The sequence below is a fragment of the Melanerpes formicivorus genome, unplaced genomic scaffold (genome assembly GCF_026170545.1).
Source record: "Melanerpes formicivorus ecotype bairdi unplaced genomic scaffold, bMelFor1.0.p_v2 SCAF_2, whole genome shotgun sequence".
Taxonomy (NCBI): domain Eukaryota; kingdom Metazoa; phylum Chordata; class Aves; order Piciformes; family Picidae; genus Melanerpes; species Melanerpes formicivorus.
Genome location: NW_027142354.1, coordinates 44,520,495 through 44,545,542, shown reverse-complemented (window position 1 = coordinate 44,545,542; position 25,048 = coordinate 44,520,495). Strand labels below are relative to the sequence as shown.

At 38.4% G+C, this 25,048-nt stretch overlaps 1 protein-coding gene across 14 annotated transcripts in view; it reads right to left on the bottom strand.

The window, feature by feature from the left end:
- Positions 1-25,048, bottom strand: part of TENM2 (teneurin transmembrane protein 2) — a 686,412-nt gene that overhangs the window by 485,574 nt on the left and 175,790 nt on the right. For all 14 annotated transcript variants that reach the window (XM_068158288.1, XM_068158315.1, XM_068158323.1 and 11 more), the window contains one exon: positions 7,594-7,869. In XM_068158288.1, coding sequence (XP_068014389.1) covers positions 7,594-7,869 — 276 coding nt within the window. The remainder of the gene's footprint in view (positions 1-7,593; positions 7,870-25,048) is intronic.

Sequence of the window (25,048 nt, the reverse complement as noted above, 5' to 3'; positions counted from 1 at the left end):
TGCCCCTGTACTCTGCTTTGGTTAGGCCGCACCTTGAGTACTGTGTCCAGTTCTGGGCCCCTCAGTTTAAGAAGGACATCGAGACACTTGAACGTGTCCAGAGAAGGGCAACAAGGCTGGGGAGAGGCCTTGAGCACAGCCCTGTGAGGAGAGGCTGAGGGAGCTGGGATTGTTTAGCCTGGAGAAGAGGGGGCTCAGGGGTGACCTCATTGCCCTCTACAACTACCCGAAAGGTGGTTGTAGCCGGGAAGGGGTTGGTCTCTTCTCCCAGGCAACCAGCACCAGAACAAGGGGATACAGTCTCAAGCTGTGTCTTCACCCAGCAATGTTTAGACTCGAGGTGAGGAGGAAGTTCTTCACAGAGCGAGTCATTCGTCATTGGAATGGGTTGCCCAGGGAGGTGGTTTAGTCACCGTCCCTGGAGGCCTTCAAGAGGAGATTGGACGTGGCACTTGGTGCCATGGTCTAGTCATGGGGTCTGTGTTGATAGGTTGGACTCGATGATCCTCGAGGTCCTTTCCAACCTAAGTTATACTGTGATACTGTACGCATCTCTGCTATAGAAAAGTGTGAATAGGCATTATTCTAACTCAGCTACACTTTGAACCGAAGTGCTGCTGCTTGCTTCCCTAAGTGACCTATATCATCTAAGTTTGCTTTACTAAAACTAATAATCGACAACCTGAAAGATGTACCATAATGGAGTTCTTGTTAGGCATAGTGTCATCATTTCCTTCTAGTAGATGGAAAGGCTCATAATTAAAATATTAATTGAAAAAATCCCATGGACATTTTGAGATTTTTTTTTAAAAAAAAAAAAAAAAAGCTCTCCATGTTATGACCTTCACACAATGATGTAGATACAGCTGCATGCAAAAGCTCCTTCCCAGTGAATTCAGGAAAAAGGAAGATCACAGCAAGCCTCAGCAGTTTATGAAACCAGCTGCTGCAGCATTTTCCAAGTAGCCTTCATTTACCGGTCTCTATTTCTGTTTTCCTCAGTTTCCTGGCTGAAGACTGGATTCCATTTCCCAGGTCTCAGTTTCTGCTTGCCTTGGTTCATACAGTTACCCAAGAAAGTCACTTTGAATGAGAGACTACAAAATGGGGTACAGCTTCAGTCAGATCCTTGGATGCTGTATGAACCAAAGCCACAGCTGTCAAGGCTCAGTAACCTAAAAAGAGCTGTCACTTTTGCCACATCTTCCTCACTCTCCAGAATATCACCAAAACCTGTGTTCCAGATAGCATTTACTTAGCTCTTTCCATGTACCTGTATTTTAGTACTAATTTCACTGCATCAGCCTGCTGACCTACACCATTACTGGGTTGTACTAATTTTGTAAAAAATGTTTAAGATTTTATATATTGTCGTTTCAGAATCTTGTCTTCCACAAGGCTTTAAAGTGTACTAGTACTACACACCCATTTTCTGTGCTTAACCCCATCCTCTAGCCTCCTTCTGCACTGAATGCCTAAGCCATTTCCCGGGACAAAATTGTAGTTGATGTCTGGTTAAGTCTTCAAAAGTCATTCGTGCTAGTCAATTCCCTCATTAGGAAACCACTTCCTATCAGAAGTGCCCTCAGGTTTTGAAAGCACATCAAAATTGGATCCACTTAAGCAACCAAGCTTTGATAGAGTGCTTAATGACTTTCTAAATTTGCCATTTACAAAGTGCTTTACAAGCCTTCCTAAAGAAGAGATGAAGTATGCCTGTGCACAAGCTAACCTTCCTAGCACTCCTTCTTAAGAAGTCTAGTTGATGGTATGACGTATGCAATTCCATTTTCTGAGTATATGACATTTTATTTCAATCTCTTCATTTCCTTGGGACCATCTGGATGCTTTCTCAGCTAGGAACAGATTGTACAACTGTGGCAGCTCTTCCTTGCTTCATATCTGTCCCTCCTGCTGTTTCCAAGCTACCTGGGTGGATCTGGAGCGAAATGGGTGCAGTGTTCCCAGACAGCACCAACAGCCCTAGCAGAACTCCACTATGCACTACACAGTAGTCTGCAGCCACCCACCTTCTTGTTCCTAACACAGACACTGTATCAAAATCGTAAGGCTATACTATCTTTCCCTCCAGTTAAACATTACATAGATTTGCTCTACCTGTATCAGCACTGTTTAAAATTCCCATTTAAACAAGGGAAGTATTTTCCATAGGCAAAAGTGAACATTTCTTACTGGGAATATTTAAGAAGAAAGCCTAACCACCCAGTCTTATAACCTGAACAGAATTCTGTCACCAGAAATGTTAGAACCTACTTTAAATTGCCTTACCACTCAGAGACACTAGCATGCGTGTAACAAAACCAAATTCTTGTCATGTGTAGAATCACAGCATCACCATAACCTTTTCTGCAACTATGAAGTGTGAAATAGAAAGATGAATAAAAATTAAAGTAATAAAATATTGAGAACAACATGTCAAAACTACAGCAGTGAAAATAAGAACATAAAACACCTCAGCTGTCATCTGTCTGGTGCTTCTTTGTAAGCACCTCTGATGCACTAATACCTTTTCTACTGCAAATCGAAGCCTGTTATTCAACGACATCCCAGGAAAAGGCCAGATTACATTGCTCATAAAATTCTCTATGCATTTGAGAAATTACTATATGAAATCAACAACAAAACCTTCATCACAGAGAAAAAAAGACGACAAAATATAACTTCCTTATTGTTTTCAAGACATTCAACCACATTACAACAGAGATACAGTTTTTTCATACTTTATCTTACAATTGTCCTGACTTTATTTTACTGCATGGCAATCTAAATTTTTTTGTAATAAGTGATATGCACACATGGTATTGTCTGGTATTCGTACTTTTAATTGCTACAATAAGAACCATCACCAAAGTAAAGCAGGAAAAATAATATAACTTATTGTGACCAATATATCTAGCATAGCAAATATTGATGGATATTGAATCTGTTAAGCATCGTACAACACCTTTCCATGTGGGCTGAATCTTCAAACCTGATGCTGCAGACAGGCTGGCTCCAGTGAAGTAGGAAAGAACTTCTCCAGGAGGATAAGGAGATGAAGTGAGGAAAAGACACACATGAATTACTACAGTACAACCTTGAACAATTTCCCTTGTTTTGTTGAAGTTTGAGATAGCTTTATTTTATCCCCACTTATTTTTGTCTTGATGTTCAATCCAAAATCACTGCTAGTAAGATAAAAGCATTCCTTGGTCATCTCTTTTTTTTTGGTCTGACATTACTTTAATGATTTGGTTTCAGCCCCAGAAGTTCTCCTCCCTCCCAAGACACACTGTTCTTTCTTTTCTGACACACAAATGTAAAACAGAAACATATCAAGTGTTTGATATTATAGTATCAGAGTAGAAATTTCATGATAAAGATTTTATGCTATGACCCATTCTACCAGTGATATTATGCATTATACACAATAACAGTACTAATATAAGAAGTGTCAATGTAAAAGCCTTCTACAGGAAAAAAAAAAGTCACTACTACTATTTCAGATGTCTTCTCTCTTAGGAGAATTAACACCATCTAGATTGACACCGAACTTAAAGACGTCCTTGTGGATTCTCTTTGGGTCTAGTAGTTCATTAGTTCTGTTCTGTAAACCCAAAGCAGATCTGAGTAATATTTCAGAGTGCTGAAATCGCAGAATGGTAGAAACAGTTCTATGATTTATATGGCTCTATGATTTCAGCACTCTGAAATATTGCTGAGATTTGCTTTGAGCTGACATGCTACTTTTGCTTTCTCTTTTCTTCTACCTAGCATTATGCTTTCTCTTTATTGCTGGTTTGTTCGGCTTTTCACTTTCATCTGCCTAATGCTGGTTGAATTTAATCACCTCCCTAACAGGCCCTAACTGGTCATTCAATAACAGTGAAGCCAGGAAAAAAGAAGATTGAAGAGCCATTGGAATTGCATTCTCTACAACAATCCTCCTTAATTATGACTGTTCTGTTTGCATGGATTTTAAAAGTGAAAATTTCTTTACTTTAAAACATGTTTTTTGTTTTTGAGAAGAACATAAGTTTAATCTCAAACTGAAAAACCCAAACACCCAAACCAACAAGCAAAAAACCAAAACCAACAACAAACCAACACAAAACACACACCACCCCCTACAAGAAAACCAAAAAACACCACCAACAAAAAAAACCCCAACAAACCACAACCACCACAAAAAACACCCAACAAACCACACAACAAAAACCAAAGTACCTCCAACCAGTATCCTTTACAAAAAGATATTAAAATGTGCTTCAAGGTCACTACCTAAACACAATCAGCTCCTAGGCTTTACTCTGCAAATAGGAATATTGTAGGCTTAGGAAAGAACACATGACAACTGATGGCAAGCACTACCTTCAAAAAGCCTTCCATGATGTTTGGAATAAATAGTTACAAGATTCAATAAAAGGAAAGGAAAAATAAGCATTCAGGAACTCTGGTATATGCCCTATACTCTGTACCTGTGGGTCCCTCCAAAGAATTCTATCTACAAAGCTGGAACATGAAATCAGGGGAGCAATGAATTTTGTATTTCTATCACAACAAAAGTAATTTACTTAAATCTTACAACTCAATACATTATGATGAATAATGAGGTGGTTACAGACACTGCCATGTCTAAAGACGAGATGCCCAGATGCAGACAGTAGCAGAAACTGAGAGTTACAAGGACGTAGAACCTTATCAATCATGTGAAAATCGAAGTGTTGTTTTTCAAAGTAGGTCATCAGAAAGGTGTTTATTTAGGAAGAATTTTATTTACCAAGTAAAACACTATATTTAATTGAGTTTGCATTACTTCACCCATAAGCATTTCAAACTTATTAATATTTTGAGGCTCACAGAATTCTAATTCATGGTAAAATTAAGATACCAAATCTAGAAGTGCAGAAAATGGTCATAGGCTTTGTGACTGGATTTTTATGTGAACAAAACCATATTGTTAGTGCAGCTTTTAGAAATGAAATCTTTTTCATGCTACTTAGAGATGTACGAAAATTAACACAATAGATTTAATGTTATAAGAAAAGGGAGAAGTTTGGTTTGTAGTTGGGTTTTTATTAAGTGTGATGATGTAAATTGTGCTAGTATCTCACCATTAAAAAAGATACAAAACAAATAATAAGAACAAAAAAAAAAAAACCTTTTGGATTTTAACTACTCTTTTGTAACACAACATTTGAACCGTATCAGGGGAAAAAGCTGCACTGGTATTTTAAATAAATTCTGTAGTCTATGCATCATGAGTTCTTTCTAACACTGCTAGGCATAAATGGATTAAAATCACATACCAAGAAATGTCCAGTATTATGCTGGTATCCTGCAAATCTGAACCCATATCAGAGAGCGAATTTCTCTTGAAGTATAGATCCTTGTTACTTCCTCTTCAAGATGAATACCTAGCAGGCTATTGATCTGCTTCTGAAGGACAGTGTTTATTATGTAGGAAACCACTGCTGGGCACAAGCATGAGAAATTAATGATGGTTTTGTAAGTGTCCACACTGTGGTGCTGAACCAGTGGGGCAACTGTCAATCTATATGATAATGCATCCCAAAACTTCATAAAATCAGTGATGTGAAGCAGCATTGATTTTTCAGCTAACCAGGATATGTGAGAGAGTAAGACTAAAAAGTTTCGTGAAGCTAACACCTCTGTGTATATAACAGCTGCTTCATACTTGCCTGACTTTTTTTTTTAAACAACCAAACACATAGAAACTCTAATCACAAAAACCTTTCAAAGTTAAAATGAATTCCACATACTGGTTTGTATCTTGCATGCTCTTTGATCCTGTCCTTCTTTCTCTTAATAGCAACACTGTTAGAAAAATTACCTATTCAAAACGGATTCACTGCACTGTATTTCCAATTACTTAATTCAGGTATTATAAGGAGGAAAATGCAAGTAAACACAAGCAAATTCGTTCTTTTATCAATGTCTGCAATAGTATGTATGGAAGTAGGTGCTGAGATTAAATTTTCTCAGACATAAGGTGTGGCACGGTGCTTCCAATGAAACAGAGCAATCTCCTTCACAGAAGTGAATGCATGCTATACAAATGAATCCCTATTGTTCCATAATGCCAGAAATTCATTAGTTAGGCTTTTATCTGAAATTATGCACAGTAGCCACAGTAGTCAATAGAAGTTGTCATATTTTCTGTGAATAGTATTGGGGGAGGGGGGGAGGGGAAAAATCAATTAATCAATCACTGATTCTTTTTAAAATACTGGCTTCCTTGTATACACCATTATTAGCAAATACACTCTTCCTCTTTAGAAATGTATCCTGCTGTGCCTACAGAGAGGAGATATTACCTGAAGATTCAATTTAAATCAAAAAGAAAAGACTGCTGTTACAAACAAAATCAGCTGTACTTTTCTGAACTTTATTACTATCAGTATGAAAATTGTAATTCAGTTATGCCTTCTTTGCTTTGACAAGCAGTTGCTTGTGTTTCTAGTGCCTGGCACATGGGTTTTGTTGAAACAAATACTGCTGTCAGTAAGTATTAGGTGGAGCCTAAATTAAACATCCGTAAAATATCCTCTTCTGAGAAGCACCTAACATGTTCCAGATTAAATTTCATTACAAGTACTATGCCTAGCAAAGAACTGGATTCATTAGCTGGTATCAGCTGTCTGAATAGTTGCTCTGTGAGTGTAAAGGTAGGGAGATTCCTCTTTACCTTCTCAGAACGGCAAGTACCAAAACCCTTAGTTCATATTTGAACTAAGATGAATTTGCACCTTCAGTTCTTCACAGGACGAAGGACAAACTCCTGCAAACCCATTTTTACTACTTTTCTGCTTTAGTTTAATTAAAAAATATGTGAGCATTGAAAATTCCCCAAGTAAAAGTCTGTAATGATAGATGTGAAAAGCACAAGCTGGGGTTACCCACATTTTCAAGGAGAGCTGGCTCTGTGCAATTTACTCTGAGGATCAGCCAACAACTCAGTGTCTGTCACCAATGATTGTTGTACACTCTAAATTCTCATTTCTATGAACATAAACTACACTAATGAGAAGTGCTCTGCTTCAGTCTGATGCGCAGGATTGTATTCTAAAAGTCCCCCAATACTTACCAATAACCAAACAGCAAATTAATTGCATTTTTAAACTACTTCAAATACATGAAAAAGCACACAGAATTAAACCTGATTGTTACAAATTAGCACCATTGTCACAGCTACAAGCATACTGTAGATTATTAATATTATGTCAAGCTGTGTGTAAAAAATCACAGATGAGAAATGAGTTCTCTTACAAAATTCCTTTCTGGCTCTCCTCATTAAGTTTAATTTAATGTACTCTAAGCACAAACTTCACTGAAAGATTACGGTGTGGAAAGTAAATTGTAAAAGAAACTCCAATATATATCAGATTCTATGGTACAGATGTAATAGAGTTTCCCAATATTGATGCTAAAATTAAACCAACATTCAAAAGCAGCTTTAGTCAAACTGAGAAACAAAAGTGAAAAATTCGCCCTGCAAAGAGTGAGTTTATCTTTAAATGCGATCACATTCTCCGACACGTGCATTAAGAATAAACTGAGAAAAAGGCCTACCATTTTCTTCATCTGACTTATTTTCGTTGTCAGAGTCGGTAAGTGTGAGAGCTGAGTTTTCACGACTTGACAGACCGGAACTTCGCCTGGATTTGATCCCTCTTCCCCACAGCCTGATGGCATGCTCCGGAGACATTCCTCCCTCCGTGTCCGAGTCAGCGTCAGAGCCGGTGCTCAAGGAATAGCCTTGATGCAGTATTCCTATATCTGAGCAGTAGCCACTTCGATGGGGAGAGGGCTCACAGATTCCTAGTTCTGCAAGGGTGAAGTTTGTTCCTAAAAGGATAATTGAAAAAAAACATAAAGTTAAATCATATAAAAACTAGGGGATTTATTTTAAGTTTGCAAACTGACCTTCTACATTACTTTTGACTATATACCAAGCCTTTGTAGTGAATTATACACAGAGATCTCCGGTGCTCAGATCCAGCGAGACTTAACTAAAACACAGTGAATGTAGTTTAAATGCATTAAATACACAAAAGAGAGCAAAGACACAATGAATTAATCACTTTGGTAAGTGATTAATATAAAACTCCTGACAAATGCTAATGACACAACATGCTTTATTAGGTATCTAACCTTAAATCTGTAGGAACAGAGCACAGGCTTTGAAACAGAGCCCTTGATTACTTGAAAAGAGGAATTTTCTCATTATGAAGTTGATTTTTCTCATACACAAGTTTTTCATAGAGATAGGATTGTTAATTTAAATTGTATTATAATTTCTTATTTCACAGAAACTAAACAATTATTTGGGAAAACAGATTTTAAAGGTCAGGATCACTTGAAGGAATGATAACTTATCAGTGATGCAATGGAAAATCTTGTCATCAGCTTTGCACTTTCACACTTGGTGGGATTGGTAGTTCAATATCTGCTATAGAAATCCAGACAGATTCCAGCATCACTGTAATTGTTTTCTATCTTTTTTCACTGTATTGAAGAAGAAAGTGCATCAACACCAAAATCAGGAGGTTATTTGGTTTAAAGGTGATACTTTCAGGATCAATGTCAAAACATGTGACCTTTAGCAGTGAGTAACAACTCCATGGACAAAGTCTCATACATTTTTAAAGCACATGGAGTTCCCCAGGGATATCAGAAACTACAGACATGCTGGCTGATATCTGTTTAGGTATTTCTTTTCTACAGTAATGAACATAGGTAAAAAAATCTCAGGAACTATTCATTGGTCTCTAAGGCTTTCAAAGGTTTTTGAAAAACAAAATCATTTTAGCTTCACTACATTGCGTTAAAAATGAAGAACAAAGACTAAAGCTGCTGGAAGTGTAACTGCTAATTATTTAATTAATTTCTTAAATCATAGGGAAGTTAGATGTGTGGTCTGTGCTTCTAATATGGCTGGTTTAGTTTGTCCAAAAACAATTTCTCTTTTCTCTCCTTCCTCTATGCCTTTATCAGAATGAAGATGTACAGTGGAAGTTCATGCCCTAAATAAAAAACCCAACTAAGTGTCTTGTATTAATAAAGACATTATCCAGATGTTTGGGGTTTTTTTTATCTATTACAACTTCTTTCAAAATACAAATACTAAATATACCTCTCCAGCTGTTAAGTGGTATTTGGATATGGGATATGTGCATACATCTATAGAAAGTAAACCCAGGCCTTACTTAAAATTTATTCTTAGAGCTCGTCAATTAATGTATGGTGATCAATTTCTTATCAAAGACCGAGCTGTGTCTTCACCCAGCAATGTTTAGACTCGAGGTGAGGAGAAGTTCTTCACCGAGCGAGTAATTCGTCATTGGAACGGGTTGCCCAGGGAGGTGGTCGAGTCATCGACCCTGGAGGCGTTCAAGAGGAGATTGGACGTGGCACTTGGTGCCATGGTCTAGTCATGGGGTCTGTGTTGATAGGTTGGACTCGATGATCCTCGAGGTCCTTTCCAACCTAAGTGATACTGTGATACTGTGATAGACAGCAACATTAAACAGGACGAGAGGGAAGAGATGTGCTCTCTTTTCACCCCTAGGTTAACCAGTAAACGAGCTGGCAGCAAGGCAATGGCCAACAACACCAAGTACAAAAGTACCCTCTACTGCATGCTTCAAAAGAAATGAAGCACTTAGTGGCAATGTTTAAGAAGGCTGACAAAAGACAGCTTTCATCAACACCAAATTAGCCCAACCCCTCTGAGTTAAGAGTATATTTTAACTTGCCTTCTAATATTTATTCTGAAAAATAATCAGAAATTTTCTGATTTCGTCAAAGGCAGTGAACAGTCCCAAACATTAGCTCCTCAGGTACACTTCAGTCCAGCAATTTTTTGCCCCTTCACCCCCCTTTTTTTCAATAAATAATAGCTCTATAGTCACAGATGAAACAAAGTGACTTTTAAAAAAAGGGTAAATCTAAATCATGTGAAATTGCAGTAGAAGATACTTAACAAAACCAGCATGATAGATGTATTTTGGTTTAGCCATATGAAGAAACTAACCTTAAAGTCATTGAACACAAAAAAAAAAAAAAAAAAAAAAAAAAAAAAAAAAGAAAAAGAGGGAATAGGGAAAAAAAAAAAGAGGGTCAAAATTAAGGCAAAAGATGTGTACAAAAATCACAGAACGTTACATGTTGGAAGAGTCCAGCACAGAGCCACAAAGATGTTGAAGGGAATGGAACATCTCCCTTACAAGGAAAGGAAAGGCTGAGGCAGTTGGGTCTCTATAGCTTGGAGGAGACTGAGGGGTGACCATTGGTTCATGTTCATAAAAACGTGAAGGGTGTCAAGAGGATGGAGCTAGACTCTGCTCAGTGATGTCCTCTGACAGGGCAAAGGGTAATGGGTGCAGGCTGGAGCATAGGAGGTTCCACAGGAGCATAAGGAAAAAAAAATTTCACTGTGAAGTTGACAGAGCCGTGGAACAGGTTGCCCAGGGAGGTTGTGGAGTCTCCTCTCTAGAGACATTCAAAACCCTCCTGGATGCATTCCTGTGCAAGCTGCCCTAGGTGCCCCTGCTCTGGCAAGGGTGTTGGGCTGGATATTCTTTCAAGACCCCAAACTGAAGCCTACTGTCTCCATGCTTTCTGAGCTACGCAGGCAGAGTGCATACTGATATTAGATACATATTAAAAATACTGAAGTCATCATGGAAGTGAGGTTTTTCAAAGGTTTTTTGTTAGCTGGTGGCACAAATGCCTACAAATACACAGCAATTATGACTATATTAGCTTAATTAGGCAGGTTTACATACATGGTAAAACATTTTAATGATATTCTGTGGATTTTAACAGCCATTACAAGCCCACATGATTTCACTCTGATTAGCATCCTGTATTGACATCAAAATCTGACTATAACATGTGATGAGAAAAGAAATCTTCAGAGAAATTCTTCTTTGATTTGACCAAGGAAAGCAGTAAAGGCACTGGTAATGGAAGGAAAATAGAGTATTCACAAAAATCATTCATCCATTTGAGTTAAATTATCTGGGAGACTGGTATCTCACATAAACATGGAGAAAAAGATTTGAAAACTGACCAAATTAAAAATAAATAAATTGAGAAGTTGATCAGATCAACTCAAGGATGCAAAGAAAATCAGTCTCTGAACCTCCAGGATAGGATTTTCTATGCTCCTTCTCACAAATCTCCTTACAGTCTTACAACAGACAATCTCAAGCATCCTGGTGAGAGACATGAAATATTCCAGAGATTTCCTTTCCAGAACAAACATGTTTTACTTTAACAGATTATGGATTAGTTTCTTTTATTAATTTTCAGTGTTTGCTTCTGCAAAGTATTACTGCCTTTTACTAAAAATTCAATTGCAAAGTAGAACTGAAATGTGCAGGCAGAATCCACTCTTGCACATTTCCTTCCAGGTTCTTGTACCATCTTGTAACATTGCTGGTGATACTAAATGAAAAGAGATAAGTAACAGCAGATCCTTTTTGGTACAAAAGAAAGAAACTGCTTTCTCCTGAAGAATACACCAGAGAAGAAGGAGGAAGAAAAAAAGGACACAGGGTGGGGGATTTTTGCTTTTTCACATGCAACAGAATTTACAGGCCTCCATCCCCAGTCCCTTCATCCCCACCTGAAAAATCCATTGTCATTGAAGAAAAGCACTTACTACCAGCTGTTCACTTAAAGTGCTTGCAATCTCTCATACAAAACTAGACTAAAGTATAATAGAATGTTAAGTTCTTGATCATCACTGTCTATAATCTACACACTGTGAATGGACTCTCAGTAAAGTAGAAAAGGTATCTTCCTTCTCGTTGCTACGTTACTTCTATGAATTTTGAAGTACTTTTCCCATTACATAAATTTACTACCGAAGTTACTTAGTATACAAATACTTACTAAAAGTGTGTTTAATTCAGCAGTGTACAATTCTACTCAATATATCATCTAAGAGCAGAAAGCATTCCCACCTAAGCAAAGGTTATTCTCGCCTGACCTCTAGGCAGCAGTCTCATTTGGGTAATTGCATGCTGCAGGAGTTGCCCGTCTGACTAATCTAATCCAGCTGTGATAGCTAAAAGATGCCTCAGAGGAAGATACCTGAGACCAGCAATGCAACAGGTATGATAAATTTGCCTTCAACACTGGATCAGCAGGCCAAAAGTGGACTAGGTCTAAAATCAAAAGGATAAATACCTCTTACCTTCTTTGCTACTATAATTGATTGTAAGGATATCAAGAGCACATCTATTTAAGACATTCCATCCTTTCTCAAGTTTTTTGGTGTTTTTTTTTTTTAATGTTCCTAGCCATAATGATTTTTGCTGGCACAAGCACCACTATTTAGCTCCAATCTGTGGCATATGAAGAGGTCATGCTTTTTAACAAATTCCTCAATTCTTTATGCATTAATTTATTATAATGACAGGGAGAACAGATTATTCTAATCTCATTAGTTTACCATACACATTTTTAACATTCACCCTTTCTATTTGTCTTCCTTATCTGATAAACAACTACCATCTTTTTAGTCCTCTCCTGTATTTCACCTGTTTGAATACTATTCTTTTTCCATGGTTAAAGATTCTGTTCTACAAAGCGTTTGACAATTTTGTTCCTAACTCTATACAATCAGATGCTCCAAACTGAGGCTCCAACAGTTTGCCACAGTTTACTATTTTTGAAAAAAATGACATTAATGTAAGCCCTTTCTTTTCTCAATGTCTCCTTCCCTCTCCCCTTTGATGCATCATTAGACAACATATTGCACCTCTCTAATGGTTTAAATATACCTAAATCAGAAGTACCTTTCTGTGCAATATGCAGGAATTTTAACTATGTAATCACAATAAGCAGCCTCTGTGGCAAACTTAATATTAACATGAAATATGCTTGGAGGATTCTCTCATTTAAGATCACTAATATTACAATGACTGTAATGTTCCATTTCTGAAAAGAGCACAAATTCAAGAAGAAAAGCATAAGGAAAAGACAAGCTACCCTTTCACTGTGATTCCTTCAAGCAGAGTGAACATCCCATGGTTTGGCAGGTAAGAAAGAGAAGACAGTAGCCACTCTAGCCATAAGACTCACCAACCTAGGACAGGCGTCCCAGATGGCTTTTGCTCCCTTTTGTAATGTTCACAAACATTCTTGCATGAACTCCTAACTCTAGCCATTTTCCCCTTTATAAGCAGCTGTGTAAGCTCCAAAATAACAAACTTTCCTCTGATGAAACACTAAAAATACTGGGTATCTTAGAAATTAGAAAAGACCACCAATGAACAAGCTTTATCTTCTTCCAAGCTTTAAAATCTGTAGCTTTAGTTAACAACGGCAGGGCCTCCTACAGATTTCTGCTGTTGCCTACTAAAAAGATTTGCAGGTGACACATTTCATTTAAGATTATTAAATCCCAGGTATTGGTAGTCAGGAAAGCTATATAAGTAAGCAAAAGTGAACTTTAACTGTTTAATGATGATAAATCTTACTTCATAGAGCACAGATGTGATGTGTTTTAGCAATGTTAGTGAGAAGTATGAGAACACCACAGTAGTCTTGATGCTCACCTCTGATGCGCTGTCATCCAGCTAACAGGTGGGTACATTCATACACACTCCACTCCAGTAATACTTACTATGACTTAGAATATCCACAAACCTCATGAGATTTCATTACAAACACTAACACAGCAGTATGCAGACAGCAATTTTTAAAATACAACAGAAGCACAATGGTTTTCTTCAAAGTGAAGCTCTTGGTCCGTTCTGTAGCAAACTGACTAGAAGCAGCAAATGGAAATCCATACACACATTACAACACATGCTTTGAATGCAAAATGTATTAGCTAGCTTCCCTCATCAATGACAGCAAAATCCTTTAATTGTTTGTTTTTTTTTTTTCTAATCCTCTTTCTGCCTTGCTTCTTTCTGACTTAGAGATCTCCAAGCCTAATACTAGAATACAGATGTTTCTGGTTTTGACAGTAAATCTGTTGACAGTACTAATACAGTAGGTTCATCTCCACTTAAAAAAATAAGGTTTCTAAAAGCAGGCATCTAAAGAGATTTCATTCTAACCAACAATATTGTATAATCTTCAATTATGTGACCAGATTCTGTTTTTTCACTACAATTTCCTCCTTCAGTGAAGAGCCTGTGGAACTGCTCTCTCATTTTTGACACACCAAATAGAGAATACAGTATTTTTAATTATTTCATACACATTTTCTAAGGCTGTGCTGAATGTAGTCTCTGAGAACATCCCAAACACTTCTTTATTTATATTCACCTTTTTGCAAGGTGAGCTTTGACCACCCCTATTTTATAGCTTTTAACTATGGAAGGAGAGAATAGGACAGCCTCTTTCCAGAGCACACACTAATTTTGGCAGAACAAGTACCATCTGAAAAACTGTATTTCTAGCATAACCTTAACTTCCTCTAAATGACATGCTGGTTTAGGGCAAAGTATGCATTTATCATTTTCTCCTCAAATGATGATTTTGATTAAGGACAAAATCAGATTTGGGAGGACGAGAGGATGAAGGTTAAGTGGCAAACATGGTTATTATTTATTATCTACCCAACACACCCCAGGTTAAATGTAATTCTTCAGGCTAACATTTTACTTTCTTAGGCAGTCTTTCATTTATTGTAACCTTTCCAACTCTTCCAAGCTCCAGGCAATGGGAAAGGGAAAATGGTTTCATTTATTTCAAAGGGATGCACTATTGCTACTGACCTGTCCATTCTGAAACCTGTGCAGTTCTGATCTCCTCTGCTGCTTTGTCCCTCTGTGTTCTGACCAGGTGCATTTCTTCTTCTCCTCACTGATTTAAGTGCCCACCGAAAGCAAATTCAGGGCTCAGTTCTCTTGCCTACTCCACAAGCCAATGCTGGGCAACAGTGCAGAAAGAACTGCTATGGGGAAGTCCTGCTCAGACATGACCCTGCATGTTGCCAGCTGCTCCTCAGAACAGGTGCAGGCTTTCATTGGTTCTGCAATCCTGCTGCAGTCTCTTTACTACATTTCAGAAGAGATACATAGATAGATAGCAGGGAGAGATCTCCCAAACTTGGCATCTCAGATTCAATGGATAGAGATACTTTAGTTACAATGGTCATCTGATGTTTTCACCGCATGCAAAATAATGTATTTTCTCTGGCATCATTCTCTGAACCAATTCCCATCGATTTCCAAACAAATCAACACAAAGTAGATAGAATTCATACAGTATCACAGTATCACCAAGGTTGGAAGAGACCTCAAAGATCATTGAGTCCAACCTGTCACCACAGACCTCAAGACTAGACCATGGCATGCCAAAGTTCACCTAGAGTGGTTCAATCTATCAAAGTTTTGTATGCAGAATCACATATTTGTTTTGATTGGAAAAGAATTCTAAGATCACAGAGTCCAACCATCAACCTGACACCCCCACGGCCATTAAATGATGGCACAAAGTGCCATGTCCACATGTTTCTTGAACATTTCCAGGGATGGTGACTCCACCACCTCCCTGGGCAGCCTGTTCCAATGTCTGATAACCCTTTCAGCAAAGAAATTTTTCCTAATAGCCAATCTAAACCTCCCCTGGCACAATTTAAGGCTGTTTCCTCTTGCCCTATCACTTGATACTAGAGAGAAGAGACCAACATCTACCTCACTCCAACCTCCTTTTGGGTAGTTGTAGAGGGCAATGAAGTCTCCCCTCCACCTCCTCTTCTCCAGACTGAACAACACCAGCTCCCTCAGCTTCTCCTCATAAGACTTGTTCTCCAGACCCTTTAGCAGCTTCATTGCTTTTCTCTAATACATTCCAGCAAAACAGCTGTACAGCTATATGTGACATTAACATGCAAAGAACTTCCTTTCTCAAAGCAAATTGAAACTCCACAAGGTTTTATGAGCAAAACATACACAATGCACGCCTGAATCTGCATAAGTATATCCCACGTTTATAATGGTTTGCTGGGCAACCTCCTGCCCAAGGGAAAAACGTCTGCTATTCTCAGGGCTACTTTGTGTCCAATGAGACAAGTATAACCAGTAAAAGCTAGAACACCTCTAACCTGATTTTCTTCAATTTTTGTTCAAATGACATGAAAACATGAGACATGTTTTATATCTAAAACTACAACAATACACTTTTTCCCCTATGTGAGTGAGACTGGAAATGCTTCTGCAGATACCACAGTGGACATCTTAGCATTTTGAAAGTGTTTGTGTTAATATTATTCATGCCAAAATGCATGCACGATAGTACAGCTAACAACCAGGCAGTTATGGAAACTAGCAGAAACTAACTTTCATATATTAAAAAGACTGACAGTGACAGCCACAAATTCTGTTCTGTCCTTCTGTGAAGTGTAGATAGCAACACCATGCATTTTTGGGATAAAACCTGCACCAGCTATGTACACTCCAACAAGAATGTGGCTATTAATGACTACATTTCAGTTTCTAATATTTTTTTCTTTTGGAGGTAGAAGAGAAAGAGCAGAACATAAGGCAATGTTGCAAGTAATATGGTTCTTGCTGTAAACTTCCCATCTCCAGTCCAAACACTGTGGTTTATGGATAAGGTTTAGGTTTGTGGGTTTTTTAAGGATGGAAACTTATGAAAAGGAGTTAAGAGTGAATGTTTTCTAGTCCAAAATGACTCAAACTGTGGAAAAGTATTTTTATATGCCTATTTATCGTTCAGAGATTGTGAGTTTCTAAATAAAATTCACCAAAGACACACAAATAAAAGATTTAAAATACATTGCATTTGCATAAACAAAGCAATAGCTACCATAGAAGAACACAGAAAAAAATACTTTTTAAATTGTTGGGGGTTTTTGTGTGTTAAACAACCTGCTCAACACCTGGTACTATCTCCTGCCACACTAGCACAGTATCTTCCTATGAAGGAATACCAACTACAACACCATGGAACATGTAAACTTTGAAAAGAAGTCAGTTTTCAAGACAATATAATGAGAGAATGAAGTGCCATCCCAAAAGACAAGAGCTAGCATTTAGTACCTTTACTTACTGTCCGTGCCTGAAATGCACACTTAAGCTCATTTGGCACAAACACCCACAGAATCTAAATCTGCATTTACACCACTAAAATATTCTTTGAGTCTTTTGCATTCTAGTTTAAGATCATCAAGATGTTGGTCCTCTGATCTAGAAGCATTCTAGTTATGCCAGACAGGGACAGTGAATTATCTTCATCTACAGGAAAAAAGAATAATCCAACATCTCAGTTGACCTTAAATATATAGATACAAGTACTTTCAGGTAAAATCACTGCAGAGCTACTAATCTGCTCATACACAAACCTGAGTTCAATTATTAAAAAAGATTGATAAGAAAATCTGTAGGAAACTAGCAGGGGATAAATTAGTTGGTGATAATTTACTGAATCACAAAAAGTCTTTTCTTATTTTCATATGATGAAATCAAGATTTTAAAAACAGTGAAAAATGAGCCAGTGTTCCAGACTTGATAAATAAACAGTGCTCTCAAGAAAGAGTAGAAGTCACAGTAAGAAGCTTTCATACTTTTGTTATTGTTTAATTGGGAACTCCTGAAAAAAACAAACAAACCTGAATCAGCTCTCAGCACAGACAAAAGCTTATTTGTTTTCTTTTATACCTTGCTTCACAAGTTAGAAACATGGATATTCTACATTTTACGAAGGTCCCCAGGCACACACAAAGCTGTCAGCTGTTAAGTCACAAGGTGCTTCCTCACTGTAAACATCATGTCGCTGTGGTGTGTTGAAGTTTCCCCCAGAAATAATGGTAATGTAAACTGCATCCTGCACAGCAGAATAAAAGAAATTTAAACTGCTCAGAACTTCTGTATTTACAGTCTGAAAGATGTTGCTCCTAACAGGTTTTAGAAATGCCAGAGTTTCCAGCCTTTAACTCTGCATTTCTAATCCTGCTAGAACAATCAGTAGATCAATATGAATGACTCTGAGCACTGGAGAAGGCATTAATATAAAATGGAAAGAAGAGTTTCCTCCAAAACTCAGTCATTTCAATCAAGCACTATATGGGTTAAAACAAAAAAAAAAGGGCAAAACTCTAGACCAAACTGAGAATAATGAAATTGAAATCACTTGAGAACAACAATTTTGAAGAAAAAGGTATATATCATAATCAGCTAGCAAGGCTGAGCAACTGTGGTCTGAAGTGGGTACTGAGATGGATGTGAAATGGGTGACGAAAAATTGCGGTAAATAGGACAGAGTCTACTTGAAGGTCTGTATCTATTGGAGTACCTCAGAGGTTGGTACTGGGACCAATGCTGTTCAATATATTCATCAACAGCCTGGAGGAGAGAACATGGGGCACTGACAGAAGATTTGCTGATGACACCAAACTGGAAGGAGTGGCTGACAACCCCTCAGGCTGCTGCCATTCAGCTAGACCTGGACAGGCTGCAGAGTTGAGCAGGGAGAAACTGAATTAAATCCAAATAGGGACAAGTGTAGAGTCTTGCATCTGGGAATGAACAACCCCATGAACTGGTACAGGCTGAGGACTGACATGCTGGAGCAGCATCAAGTATACCCAGGTATCATCAATGAGGGAAACTGGATTGAGTTATTAATTAATCCTCACATTAATTCACACCTTTTTTCAACCAACCATTGTAGGGTAGTTCAGGTATTTCCATTTTGGTTAGATGGGAGTCATAGGCAGTTTTCACCCTAAAATAAAGGCAGTACTGAGCAGCTACAGACAGCACTTGAAGACCAGAGATGGAAATAAATCCCCTGCTTGCAAAATACAATGGATGAGAGAGCTTGCCCATTCTGCTCCCAGCCTCTGTCCCATTAGGTGAATGCTGGCAGAACCGCTCTGACTGTGTGGTACAGCTCTTGCCTGTGGCCTTTCAGTCACTGTCTTATCTAAACAAACTCTTTTCTTAATTATCGGCATGATAGAGCACATGAGCTAAGCCAGTAGCTACTGTGAGAGGCTCTGGATACTTCACAGATTTAACCATCACTTTCATACTGACAAACATCTGATTCAGCTAAATATATTAAAACTTGCAAGCACATCTTTTTAAATTTCAAATTTGTGGTTCTCAAAGGCATTTGGTTCCTCTACTTTCTTCTTAGTCATCTCTTCAGCAGCTTCAGGACAGGAAACAGGCATACACATTGGAAAACTACCTTTGATTTAAGCTCTCCTACAACTTTTTTTGGTCAGGGAAACAACACAGCCTGCATTTCATATCCTTTTAAAAAAATATAAGATTTTTTTTTAAATTTTAAACTGGGAATTTGGTAAACAATGTGCATGGAGGTATAACCAAGAAGAAAGCCATTTAACTCTTCAATGGGAAATCCAAAAGAAAGAAACCTCAACCCAAAATAGTGAACAACCCATAAGTTCCCAAGGATTTCTGATCTGGAAAGTCAAGAGAGAAATCTACAGCTAGATAATCAGACATGTACAGCACTGGTCGGCTGTGTTTCTCTAAGTCATTTTAGGGATAACTGGAAGAAGTCCAGGAAGAAGTCCAAGCCTGGGGACTCACAAATCAAGCTGTTCAGAGTCAAATATGCTCTCCGTAGCTGGGCAAGATAGACTACTTTTTTTTAAAAGCAGAAAGGATCTGCACAAAATCATAAAATGGTGTGAAAGATGGCCTGGTGAAAATCAAGCACTGAACTAATCATATTCCTGTTGAGTCTTTTAAAAATTACTGGCTATTCAGAATACCTTTGAAAAGGAGACATAAAGTAGAGTTGCTTTGAAAATTAAATGCAAGACGAAGTGCATGGACAGCATGTAGCACACACCCTTAGGAACTACTCACCCAAATAAATATTGTGCACTGACCACACAGGTAGCAAAATTTCCCAAGGTGGTTTTGAGTGCTGCAGCTGGAGCCCTTTGTTAGCCTGGCAGTCTCTATGTCCTCCATCTCATAGGACTGGCTTGACCAGTCACATCTAGCCGGAATTAGCAAAGCCTGACTTCAGATGGATGGTAGCAATCTGTGCCCATGGAACTGAATCAATGGTCATCAGACACGTGCTCTCTTCTAGTTAACCCCTTAGAGACATATTTAAATGAGAAAAACACTGCCATTTTGTTGGACTTGATGATCCTCGAGGTCTCTTCCAACCTTGGTGATACTGTGATACTGTAAATTTTTGGCGTTTTTACCTTTGACCTATTTAACCACACTTGCCTCTTCAGAGCTCCACTGCAGGAACAGCACACAGCAAATGGGAAATACTGACAAAAATGTGTTTCCATTGCAGCATAATGCCACTGCTATTCTTTTATCAGCTTTTAACACTTCTGTTATCAGCAAATTGCCCTTTTTGGTGGGGGAGAAAGAACCTTACAGAAGCTTGCTTTAAAGAATGCCTCAAGCCTTCAAAATTAACAGTGAGAATCTTGTGGTCACTGTATACGCCTGTCTTAAGAGCAGATGTGGCACTGTATAGTTTTAGTATTAAGTACTGTGAAACTTCCTTTCAAGCAAAGAATTATTTATCTACTTAACACAGAACATAACCAACTTTTGTAAGTTTCATATATTACATTTATTTCGAAATGCTTGGCACTATTAATCCTTTTTATATTGTTAATATAAAGCTTCTGCTTCAAACCCTCAAAAACTCAGAAAGTTTATTTTTTTCCTCTCTTTTTTGCATTGCATGCACTGATGAACCAGCCTGCTCAGCAAGCATTTAACAGATTAGACACTTGAACATGGTTTCAGGCAATGCTCTCTCATGTTTCTGCGTATTGCCTGATAAACACTTCAAAGTAAACCGCTCATAAATATGAAATGAAAAGCCGAGAAGTCGTTATGCACAGCTTTGAGATACAAATCTCTTTATTCCCCTCTGAAGTGGAGTTTGATTGACATAATGAGTCATAGATCCTGTCCAGGGACACACTGCCTTATCCCCTTTTCCTCAGGAGACATGGAGTCTTTAAAGAAATCCACTTCAGAACTTTGTGATAGACAGCTACAGAAAAGTTGAATGCTACACAAATTCATTATTTCATATTAATACCTACTTTAACAACTGTGGCATATATCAAAGACTGATACCAAAGCCACAAACAGACCCCAGCATCTAAACCTTTTTAAGGAGGCCAAAGCCAAGATGTACGTTGTATTTGAGCTATCACTGGCATGGCAAGGTAGGCCTTGGGTTGCAAACAAAGGAAGACTCAGAGCTAGAAAGGGCACTGGCTGAACTGGGGTACTGTGCCCTGCTGCTGTAGGCAGGTATCTACATACCCACATTGACCCTTTGCCAGCTTGGGGAGCAAGAGCTGCATTCTCACCCATTCAGGAACAGACATGACTACCAGAGCTTCAAGAAGAGACAGGTGAACCTTTTTGGCTTGGGCTAGTTCACTACCAAGCCACCTATGTTCCCTCTGATGTTTGCACAAACAGCTCCTGACTGCAAAGCTGCATCTCATACATTTGCTGCACAGACCCCTCAACTGCCTGGCTCTACCTGCTAGACATGTCTCACCTTGAGGGGAGAGGGAAAAGAGGGTGGCCAGGTGATGCTATCATCCTGAGGAAGTGCACATTGCTACAACCCTCATTAGGAGGCATATTGCTCAGGTACAGACCCCCAAATGTAATTTCCTGTACTTCACAGGCCTCTGCTATAAAGATTAAGACTTTAATGTGAGATGGAACAGTTAAAAATAATCTAGCCTGTAAAACATCTGAAATCCTAACTTAGGTATTGCTGTTACTAAAAGCTACCCATATGAAAATGACAAAAACTATGAGACATGTAATTGCTGGCTACTGCTATTCCATCAAGCTTTAAGCCAGCACAAACTACTAATCAGTAGCACCATAAACAAAATTATGATGTAATAAATTGCTACCTTAAAATGTTATATTCTCAACCTGCACTTGTAGTATTTGTGGAGGTTTACAGAATGAATCTAGCAAATATCTGCCTGAGATGCAACTTCTAGCACTTTAATTGCTGGCCACACAGAATGCTTTACATTATACATTGTTACTGGCTCTTACTAGTCTCTACTCCCCATATGAATTAACTATATGAAGTATCCAAGATCTATCACTCAAAGCTTTGCTTTCTTTTGTAGTGCTACTACTAACATTAGATGTGAGCCATACACATCATTTATACAGTCATACATACAACATTAAGATTAAGAAGCAACAGTTGACAAAAAAGCTTAATTTGTGGTGTCCAAAATGCACTCCAAAGTACTTTTCTTTTGCCACTAAAAACAAAGGCTAGTTATCTATAAAAAAGCATCCAGTGAAACAATGAAATGGTGAGAAGACTAATGAATTCATATTACATGTAAATAATGAAACACTCAAGCCTAGTTTTGCAGCAAAAGGCTGAAAGGAAGATTTAGAAGCTTATGATGATGAAAAAGCCACAATGTAGTATCGTCATCCATTTACAAAGAACACTGCCGCCTCTTCTCAGTCCTCAGTGACTAACTCAGGCATTATTTTTCCCTCTGACACATTTATTGTCAAAAACTTTTACTGTTGTTACTTATTGTTTGTGAACTGTAAACACATTTTGACCCTGCCTCATATATTGTTAGTGCTCTTCTTTCTCTACTGCATGTGATCATTCACATTTTAGGAGACATTAGTCTGCACTGGCTTTTCTAATCACTAATAAGCAACAGATATTTGCATTGAAATTCAATACATGAGCTGCAACAAATACTGAGCAATAGCAGGAAGTGCTGAGAAAGAAAAAACCCAAATCAAAGCTTATGACTATAAACAGATATTCTCTAATTCTGTAATTTTTATCATAGATTGCAATTCCTATGTAAATTAAAAATGTCTGGCCCAAATTGCAACCATTTGCAACTATTTGTAACATTTGTGAGGAATTATTCTCATACACACAACTGAGAAATTGTGGGCGTGCATCTCAGCATGGATCTGAAAAAACTGTCATGCACAAGTATTAATTTTAACATACATATTATTCCAGTGTACTGTTGGTAGTTTGCCACATTGAAAAGCAAATGAGACATCTGAAATGTTCTGGTTTACTAAAAGTCTCCACAACATCTTCTGCAGCACTTACAATTCCTGTGTAATTTAATTAATACCAGACATGAGTAAAATTAGATACTTCAAAAAAAAGAACTAGACCCTAAAATACATAATCCTCTTTGATGATAACTGATAGAATTAAAGTGTATTTCTAGAAACTAATGTTATTTCAAGAGATTACACCTCTGTCTACCTCTTGCTTTCATTGTGAGATGTGAGATATCATGATAGGGCTTGAAGCAACATTAGGTATTCTGATGAGGTCCAAGGAACACAGCTGTCAGTCATATGCATGGCTCTGTCAGTCACTTCAGCACACTGAAAGCAAGTTGTCTTCAGGACAAGTGCTCCTTGGAGATCTGCAGTTGCTGCTTGACCTACAGCTGAAAAGCAAGTGCTTCACTCACTAGATCTATTAGCCCTTTGACTTCATTCATTCACTAGCTAACATTAAACACACTGCTAAAGAGAGTAATTAATTTAATTTCTTTAGACAGTGCTAAATTTCTGAAACCTCTTGTATGCCTATCCACAGGGGCTCCAAAACACTCATATAATTAGCTCATATAATATATATAGTTCAAAAACATAGAATCATAGAGTTAAAAATATTCCTACAATTAAGGAGTTGCAGTTAGAAATCTGGTAAGGGCCACGAAAATTTTCAATTTCTTCCTTTAGAATAAACCTTTAGAATAAACCAAACCAGGTTGGAAGAGACCTTCAAGATCATCGTGTCCAACCCATCAACCAATCCAACCCACCCAAACAGCTAACCCATGGCACCAAGCACCCTGTCAAGTCTCCTTCTGAACACCTTCAATGACGGCGACTCCACCACCTCCCCGGGCAGCCCATTCCAATGGGCAATCACTCTCTCCGTGTAAAACTTCCTCCTGACCTCCAGCCTGAACTTCCCCTGGCGCAGCCTGAGACTGTGTCCTCTTGTTCTGGTGCTGGCTGCCTGGGAGAAGAGACCATCATCAGCCTGTCTACAACCTCCCTTCAGGTAGTTGTAGAGAGTGATAAGGTCACCCCTAAGTCTCCTCTTCTCCAGGCTAAGCAGCCCCAGCTCCCTCAGCCTCTCCTCATAGGGTTTGTGTTCCAAACCCCTCACCAACTTTGTTGCTCTTCTCTGGACTCGTTCCAGCAAGTCAACATCCTTCCTAAACTGAGGGGCCCAGAACTGGACACAGTACTCGAGGTGTGGCCTAACCAGTGCAGTGTACAGGGGCAGAATGACCTCCCTGCTCCTGCTGGCCACAGTGTTCTTGATGCAGGCCAGGATGCCATTGGCCCTCTTGGCTGCCTGGGCACACTGCAGGCTCATGTTAAGCCTACCATCAACCAGCACCCCCAGGTCCCTCTCTGCCTGGCTGCTCTCTAGCCACTCTGACCCCAGCCTGTAGCTGGGGTCTTCCTTGCACTCTTCCTGCACTCTTCCTTGCAAGAATACCCTTTCCTTACTGCACCATGGTATCATTTAACGTAGACACTAAACTAACTACCATCTCTATCTAGTCCTTTTTAGTTATCTTTGCACTGCAAGCCTGGTTAGCCACTCATCTTTCCATTCCTTGTGTGTCCTTTGCAGGTTCGACATCAATGCAGCAGCTTAAACAATAGCTTGCTGTTGTTCTAAAGGAACAAGACATCCATTAAAAACTGGAGGAGGCAGTTTAAAATAGGATAAAAACCCAGAAGACTTATGCAAGTACTGTAGAATGCAAGCCTTTCCCCCTACTACAGGAAAAAACCAACAAATATTTCAAATTACACAAGATATCAATACATAACAAGGAGTCTGGAAAGCATTCTGGCATCAATATCTGGGAATGTGACCTGACAGTCCATTGCTTTGACATAAAAAATGCCATCTTTTTCTTCCATATTTAAGACATATTATATCTTGGCATCTTCTAACCCAAGTATGGCACTGTGATTAA